Source organism: Bidens hawaiensis, unplaced genomic scaffold, assembly GCF_021521415.1.
Source record: "Bidens hawaiensis isolate Kalapana, Puna unplaced genomic scaffold, B.hawaiensis_p1.1 tig00035313_1, whole genome shotgun sequence".
Taxonomy (NCBI): domain Eukaryota; kingdom Viridiplantae; phylum Streptophyta; class Magnoliopsida; order Asterales; family Asteraceae; genus Bidens; species Bidens hawaiensis.
The window spans coordinates 49,775-59,247 of NW_027496142.1; the positions used below are offsets into that span (position 1 = coordinate 49,775).

General features: G+C 35.5%; 2 protein-coding genes across 2 annotated transcripts; one reads left to right on the top strand and one right to left on the bottom strand.

Moving 5' to 3' along the window:
- Positions 1–1,508: 1,508 nt before the first annotated feature.
- Positions 1,509–2,339, bottom strand: LOC143587215 (uncharacterized). The gene has a single exon (XM_077068568.1). It carries the CDS (start codon positions 2,337–2,339, stop codon positions 1,509–1,511), a length of 831 nt encoding a protein of 276 aa, XP_076924683.1.
- A 5,689-nt stretch (positions 2,340–8,028) lies between these two features.
- Positions 8,029–9,131, top strand: LOC143587216 (uncharacterized). Its single transcript, XM_077068569.1, has 2 exons — positions 8,029–8,148; positions 8,232–9,131. Exons 1-2 carry the CDS (start codon positions 8,029–8,031, stop codon positions 9,129–9,131), a joined length of 1,020 nt encoding a protein of 339 aa, XP_076924684.1.
- The last annotated feature ends 342 nt before the right edge of the window (positions 9,132–9,473 follow it).

Genomic DNA, 9,473 nt, shown 5'->3' on the forward strand with positions numbered 1-9,473 from the left:
AAATTAAATTAAAATCCTGTTTGTTTATAAATTAAGGAAAGTCAAAGTATATAAAATGTGTTAATGGGATAATTAGAGTATATAAATTACAATATTCATGTTAGTTACGATATTTAAAAAATAAGGAAAGTCAAACTAATAATAAATTTTGGGACAATAGATTAACACACCCTGGGAAAAAAATACAGATCAACTAATCTCGTATTTACAATATACAATAATATTTTCTTTTATGTAACAAAATTTAAAATGAATATACATGAATATTCAAAAATGAAATATACATCATATTAAAATTAAAATCTATACATATTATAAACTCATGATAAAACCGTGAAATTAGATTATAAGAGTCGGACAATTATCTGAAATAATAAAAACGGATATTAATATTGTTATTATGGATTATTTTAATTATAACTAATAACCGGAAAAATAAAAGATGTTACCGGAAACAGGAAAATTAAAGGTGTCGCCGGAAAATAGATTGTATAAGCCGTGACACTCACCTGAAATTATAAAGTGGAATATGAATGTTGATATTATGCAACCATTGCTATAGGTAAAACAAACATCCGGAAAACCTAAACGGAAAAACTTACCGGAAAAACAAAAAAATGGAATATAAGGTTTTGATTAACAAACTAAAAAGAAAACTTGAGCAAATAAATCGGGTAGATAACCTGAAATAATTAAAAGAAACCATTGTTAAAGGTATAACACATAGCCGGAAAAACTCAACAGAAAATCTTACAGAAAAAAATTAATACGTCCACATATAACCTGAAAAAAATTTTAAAATGGTGTGTATGGAAAAAAAAAAGAGGAAAAATGGGAAAGTAAAAAAAAAGGGAAATGGTTGAGCCGCTATTGGGAATAGCGGCTTAGGAGTAAATTTATTTTGCTTTTCTGACTTAGAGAGAGGGAGCCGATTTTGGCAATGGAGGCTTAGGAAGAAAACAGGGAGCCGCCATTGCCAATCGAGGCTTAGGAACAAACCGACTTAACCCCGTTTAACCTCCGTTAGTTATAGTATTGGGTATAAAAAAAAACCAACCAAAACCCTATCACACACCCTAACACACATTATAATTTTATAACTTTAAAAAAACCCACCAAACAACCTAATACACATTTACATATCTCCATTTATATTTTATAAAAACTATACCTATTTACATATGTTAATTTATATATTTTATAAAACTAATTTGTTTAAATGATAATTTATTAGTGTAGGATTCATTATTTATAACCGTAATTTAATTTTTATAACTCTAATATTAATTTGTATAAATATTGCACGTTATGGTTTAAATAAGTATAAATATGTTAAATTATTTTAATGTAATGTAAGATTATTTGACATCTAATAATATTAAGATAATGAAATAAAAAACTATAATACTATCAAGAACACGAGATACAAGACCTAACATTCCTCAAAATATTAAACTGGTTAACATAATACACATACAAAGTAACACGAGATACAAGACCTAACAACACTAATTTGGTCGGTTTGGGAAATTGTTGATTATGTGACCCGGTTTTTTACAGCCAAAGCACAGACGCCCTGTCCTTTCCTGTGCATAGGTGTTATCCATCTCGTTACGCATCCTCCTCGCACGACGTCTTCCTCTTAGTATGGTTATCTTATTTGCGTCCCCATAAAGTGTCCATCCGGCGTCGTTCCAATCTTCTTTATGACTCACCGGATGATAGTTGTTGTTGTATTGCTCACGGTATGTGTCTGTGTGAAACCTGCTATTCATAATACTTTTTGGATCTTCTTGTAGATAGTGGCAAACTGCAATTGCATGGCTACAAGGGAACCGGTAAATTCGCCACTTACCACAAGTGCAGGTTTTCTTCTTGAATTTGACCGTATAAGGACTATCGCCAGTTTCATCGGAGGTATGTAGGAAGGTTTTCACCATGAACACTTGCTCAGGTACTGAATAAGGGAATACTCTATGTTCTCGAGCCCTTATTTCACGACCATGGAACAATGTCCACTTGCGGTCCGGAAATTGGGTTGAGCAATTATACGCCTGTTGGTAGTTTATGACGTATTGGTGAACCTCTCTTGTAAAGGTATGCTCAACCAATGCCCTTATCGGGAGCATCCGGGCACCACGCAACACATTGTTCATGCTTTCGGAGATGTTCGTGGTGAGGTTACCCCATTGGAGATTTTTCTTGTCATGCAGGAGTGTCCACTTACTTCTATCAATGTCTTTCGGGTATTTCCACGCATGTTTATTTGTTCTCTTTAGGTTGTACATTAGGCGATCGTACTTTCTTTGTTGTGTCGTGCTTCCGATATCCCAACACATCTTCTTCAAGCTCACACCCTTGAAATGCGTGGCGAAATTGCTCTTTACATGCCTAAGACAAAATCGATGGTAGGCACTGGGTTCCTGCTAGGCTTCCAAGTTTTCCATGGCGTTCTTGATTCCTGCATGCCTATCAGAAATTACACACAACCTTCGGGATCTGGGGTCTTCAACGTTCTCTGCAAACATTTGAAGAAACCACCTCCAGCTGTTGTTTGTTTCTTCATCAACCACGGCGTAGGCAAGCGGCAAGATCATGTTATTTGCATTTTTCGTAACCGCCATCAATATTTTTCCATTGTAAGTGCCCCTTAGATGGGTTGCATCTATGCAGATTACAGGCATGCAATAACTAAAGGCCACGATACTTGGACGGAATGCCAAAAAAAGATAGTTGAATATTGGTTTTCCCGCAGGACTCCCTGGATGGTGTAACCACTGGACACCGGTACCCGGGTTTGCTTGTTGTAGTGCCAATAAGTAGCTTGGCAATTCATGGAAGTTTTCTTCCCAGCTACCGTGTATGTTTTCGACGGCCTTTTTTCTCGCCGCCCAAGCCTTACCGTAAGTGATATCAACATTCAGTTTCTCTTTGATAAGAGACTGAATTTGTTTCACTTTAATCGATAGATCTGCTTGAACTTGCTCTTGAACGTGGGCTGCAACAACATTTGATCTTAGGGACCGGTTGTTGTTGCGAGAAACAGTTGTGAAACATGAATGGGCAGGAGTCAATGTTGTTATTTTGAAAAAAATTGAATTTACTAGCTTTCTGGCTGTGCATGTCCAAAGACATGGTTGAGAGCTTTGGGACTGGTTGTTTGTATCCTTGATACTTTTACATTTCGCTGTCCAGACTTTTGGTCTTGTTTCAGCCATATACAACTCTCTGTTGTGGCTGATATTCCACATTCTGACAGCGTAATCAACTTGTTTCTTTGAAGTGAAATACATATTTAAACGTATTTCTGGATTGTCTTTGTCCCAGAACACCATCTCATCTTCCCCATCATTATACAGGGGAGTATAGTCTTCATCCCATCCTATACCAACAATATTAAGTTCAAGAAATTGAGTTAGTCCCTGACTTTGTTGTTGAGGAAAAGGAGGGATTCCATCGTCTTCTTCCTCTGATTCATACTCAGAAAGAGAGGCTTCACTCTCTTCAGTTTCTTCCATTTCTTCGTCCTCTTCACTGCCTTCGTCTTCTTGGTAGACGTGTGAGGAACCAGCATGTAGCAAATTCATGGAACCACCTTGCTGCAAGGTGGGAACTATCGGCGTCCATGTGACATGAATATTACAGGTGTACGGATGGACATGCGAAGCTAGTTGGTATATTAAGTCCATACCGTTTTCTCCATTAACACATGCTGTATATGAACAACCATTGAATTCATATAAGAGAGTTAACTGCGGACAAGAAGACTCTCTGTCAATTTGAACCCATTGACATATGTTATCAACGAACTCTGTATAACTCATACGATTCATAACTAAAAACGTTGTGCTACGAGTTCCCGGAGCACCTACAACAACCCCTTGTGTGTATGAAACTTCACCCCCATAATATAATTGTACCACAAACCGATAATGTGGTTGAGAAGAAGAATCCATTTTGATTTAGTGTAAGGGTTCTGTGGAATTTTGAGTGATGTATGTATGAAGCTAGGTAGATGTCAAAAAGGGTTTCAATTACGTATGAGGGGTAAATGTTACTACTGCTCTATATACAGTGACATGTTTGTATTTTAGTTATAGACATGTGAAACTTTAAAATTATGATTAGAAAAAGCCGGTGACAACCCCCTAATTCATTCATGTCAGTGTATGGTTGTGAAATGAATTAAAGCTGATGTATGGTCTCAATCAACAGCAAAGATAGTACTGTATTAAACTAAGTTGGCCTGACTCTACCCTTAAATCTGTGACTCTACCCAAATCCACGACCGACTCCACAGTTTGAAGACCGTTCTGGACAGCTGTAATAAGGTCTACCTGGACTGGTAAAATGGTCTGAGATCTTGATTTCCATCTCTTTCCCGCAGTTGCAAATCACCATTTTTACTAGAAAAAAGATTGAGACGCGTATAAAATTATGAAATTTGTTTGAAATCAGGGTATAAAATGAGAGGTGTGGGGTGTTATTTATATACAAGTCGGATGAGGAGGAACCGCTTCTTCTAGTAGCGGCTTAGGAGATGTTTAAAGTTGATGCGTTGTCTCAATCAACAGTAAACCTATTTTGGCCTTACTCTACCAGTACTGCATTATTACTACAGGCTTTAATCAATGAGTTACATTTAAAGCTGATGTCAGTGTATGGTTTTGAGATGAATGAAAGCTGATGTATGGTCATTCATGTCAGTGTATGGTTTTAAAATAAATTAAAGCTGTGACATGCATAATTACATTATTGATGCGTTGTCTCAATCAACATTAAACATATTTTGGCCTTTCTCTCTTACCCGCCACCCGTGATTCTGTGACATTTAACAGCATGTGATGTATCACGGGTTTTCTTTATCCAGTATTTAAAGACAATACTTCATCTCTTATCAAACATAATTAGCATCGACACACTAAGTTTCTTCCTAATGGCGCACCGAAGGGACCAAGAAGATAATGAGAAATTTTACTCCTCTCAACTAGTGACCAAATCAGCACGATGGACTGATGATGTTTGGAGGCGTTTGAGGAACCCTCATACAGTTATTTCGGGTTCCTCTTCATCCGTTCCTGAAAACCCCTCTTTACAAAATAAAGAGGCAACTTTGAACCCAGAGGGTAAAAATTGGTCTAAAGATGCAGTTGAGTTTTATACTAACGGAGATGCCCCTTTTTGTTATACGAAGTTTTTACCCACGAAACAACTAGATCGAAGTTTCTGGGGTAGTTTGTTAGGGTACGAGTCCAATGGAAGCCTTTCTGAGATGGTAAATTTCTAAACTCACATATGCTTGTACATATGATCTCCTAATTGTGTAACTTATATGATTTCTAATTATATTTACAGCACATTGAAGCGTGGACCGCAAGATTAATGATCCATCGATACGCAAAATTAAGAACTGCACCAGAGTCAGCACAACGTTGGACGGTGTTACCCCCGTGTTTTTATGATGAAATGAAAAAAGAAGACTCTATAATTGACTTAGAGCTGGCCGTAACTAAATGGCCATATCCAAAACTTTGGGAGGTTGACAAAGTGTATATTCCTTTTTCGTTTAAGGATGGTAATTGGTTACTCGTTCGCATAGATATGCGGACGATGGAAATTACCCAATACTGGACTGATTAAAGATGGATAAGTGAAAGACTTCAAAGTGCTAAAATGGAGATGTTATCAGTGTTTTTTCCGTGGTTTCTTGATCGTATATGATACTGGCGAAACTCGGATATTATATACGATAAAAAAGAAATGGTCATGGGTTTAAGTGAAGTTGACGTGCCTCAAGACAAGGGTAACACTGCTAATTCAGGGGTTCTGGTTTGTATGATGATGGAAATGCTGGTTAAAAAGAAGCCCTTAGTGATTGAAAATGACGTTGAAGAGTCATGTTTTAACTACCGGCATCATATGGCTGACGTGCTATATAAATGGCGCATGGAACCCGATAATGTTTAGTTGTTAGTCTTGTTTAATTTAAGCGTCCCAAAACTCTTTGTAGGTTGTGACGTTTAATTGTGTTATGTGTGAGTGTTTGGTTTGTATTATGATGTTTAAGTGTAGTTTATGTAATGTTATGATGTTTAAGTGTTTGGGTAAAATTAAAAATATATTTTATGTTTATGTTATTATATATATATTATATATATATATATAAAGAATATTATGTTATTATATATATATATATATATATATATATTACATATAATTTATATATATATAAGAAAATTATGTTATTATATATATATGTATATAATATAGTTTATATATATAAATAATTTATATATTATTTATATAAATTATGTATATATAATAATTAATATAATACGTATATATATATAATATAGTTTATATAATAAATAAAAATATAATTCATGTCTAGGAGATTTAAAAAGCTTATTCCTAAACCGCCATTGGGAATCGCAGCTCCCCCTCACATGGTTTTTGGTCAAAACCCTAATGCATGTGTCAGCCTTTTTTTGTCCTAAGCCTCTTTTGGGAATCGCGGCTCCCCCTTTACTTTTTTTTTCAAAATTCCGAAACCCTAATAGATCTGCAATATATTTATCTCACTCAGCTTTTATCCCTACCTCTTTATTATACCCTAATAGTCCAAAACATGTGATGAGAAGACAATATATGCATGCACCCAAATTATTAAAGCAAGGCACAGGCATGCATGCATGTCATGTGATTAAAGCTTCCAAATTATTAAAGCAAGGCACAGGCATGAAGACAATACATGTGATTAAAGTAAGAAAGCAAAGGACATGCATTATGGAAACGATTCAACATTTTCTTTAGCATGACATGTGAATTCAACATGTGAAAGCAAATTACATCCCTATATATTTTCTCATATATTGTCCATGTGAATTCTCATCCAACACCACCATAATTCTCATCAATCTCTCACACCACAAAATTCTAAATTCTCCTACAACCATCAAACACCACAAATACTTTATACACCTTACAACCATCAAACACCACTAGAAAATGAATTACAACCTACATCTCAACCCGGGTCCAATGGATAGTAGTCTGTTGTACCTGGGTGACGAACACAGAGCCAGAAAATTGTTTTTGAATCCACAAGCGGGGGATGTCAATACCATTGATTTTAAACGGGGTGATGGTACTCTTTGGGCGTATATTAACGAAGAGAGAATATCTATATCGGGTAGAGTTACCACTTGTATAATAATAATAATAATAATAATAATAATAATAATAATAATAATAATAATAATCAACACTACCGTACGCCCTGTCCTTCACCTTCACCTTCCAAATTTATTCATTTACTTATCATTAATGATACATAATATGTATTATTCAATTAATATGGCATTATTAAAAATATATATGACATTGTACATTAAAAACTCGATATCAGTATACTTCGATCAATATATGTTAGCTTTTAAATATTTTTAACTGTTGACTCTAAAACAACAAACAACCTTTTACAGATTTACAGCTGACAGAAGACCAAATCAAGAACCTTACATTACTTGAAATCCAGAAAATCCTACAACAAAACAACTCGAGTTTAAAAAGGTATGAGACAATGCCTTTCCCTGATGAAGAGTCCTTATCTGTTGTCAATAATTGCCTTATTCTAGACGAGCAATCATACGATCAACAAACTGAGAGAGCAGAATTTGAAAAGTTGTTTAGATCAATAACCTCAGAGCAAAAAACTATTTTTGACATAATAACGAAAGCCGTGCAACAGAATAAAGGTGGTGTCTTTTTTGTTTACGGTCACGGCGGGACAGGAAAAACATATTTGTGGAAGACATTGTCTTCAGCCATACGATCCCAAGGTAATATTGTTTTAAACATTGCATCAAGCGGAATCGCATCATTATTGTTATCCGGAGGTAGGACAGCACATTCCAGATTTCATATTCCGATTAACCTAAACGATGACTCATCTTGCGTAATGGAACGAGGCTCAGATGAGGCCGAATTGCTAGAAAAGACAAAGCTAATAATTGGGATGAAACCCCAATGACCCACAAACACGCATTTCAGGCTCTTGACAAGTCTTGCAAAGACGTCTTAAAGTCAAAATCTCTATTTGGAGGAAAGGTTGTTGTCTTTGGAGGCGATTTCAGACAGATTCTGCCGGTAATACAGAAAGGAAGCAGGCAGCAAATAGTAAACGCAACTTTGTGTTCGTCCTATATTTGGCATCATTGTCAGGTACTTAGATTAACAAAAACCTAAAGTTAACAGTTGGTCAACAATCGGCTAATATAGAAGACACCAAAAATTTCTCAAAATGGCTACTAGACATAGGTGAAGGTAAAGTCGGAGGAACTAATGACGGTACGGCAAAAATAGATATACCAGATGATTTGCTTATTGAGCAATGTGACGATCCTATCATAAAGCTAATACAGTTTGTATATTCCAACATTCTAAACAATAGCCAAGACCCTACATACTTTCAACAGAGGGGGTTGCTTGCACCAACAAATGAGGTTGTTCATGAGATTAATGATCGTCTGCTTGATTTATTTCATGGTGACCCGGTCGAGTACTTAAGCTCAGATTCTGTATCCAAGTCCGACTACATAAATGGAAATGTCGATCCAACTTTATACTCCACTGAGACACTTAACGGTCTTAAAATATCCGGGCTGCCAAACCACAAGCTTATACTAAAGGTCGGCGTACCCGTTATGCTTTTGAGAAATATCGATCAAAAAAAGGGCTTATGCAACGACACAAGGCTTCAGGTTGTTTCTTTGGGTACGCATGTAATCGAAGTGAAAATTCTTTCAGGGACTAATAATGGTGAGAGGATCTCTATTCCAAGAATCGCCCTAACACCTTCTGATAAGAGTATCGCATTCACGTTCACAAGACAACAATATCACTTATCAGTTTGCTTCGCTATGACAATAAACAAAAGTCAAGGACAGTCATTAAATAGGGTGGGTTTGTACTTAAAGAACGATGTTTTCTCACACGGACAGCTGTATGTCGCACTATCAAGAGTTACGAGCAAAAAGGGTCTGAAGATACTGATTCTAGACAAAAACGGCAAACAGGCTAACAAAATGACAAATGTCGTTTTCAAGGAAATTTTCTCTTATTTGAAATAAAATTTATTCTTATCACTTACAATATTATGAATTCTCGATTTAGTACTATTTTATAAATTTATGATGTACAACAAAAATGATATATGGTAACCAGTCAAACATGGCTTAATCAATAGTTAACAAACACTTATAAGTACAAACATATTATAAGGTAAACAGTCAAACTCAAACTGGGCTTACCACTTACAATATTATGAATTCTCGATTTAGTACTATTTTATAAATTTATGATGTACAACAAAAATGATATATGGTAACCAGTCAAACATGGCTTAATCAATAGTTAACAAACACTTACAAGTACAAACATATTATAAGGTAAACAGTCAAACTCAAACTGGG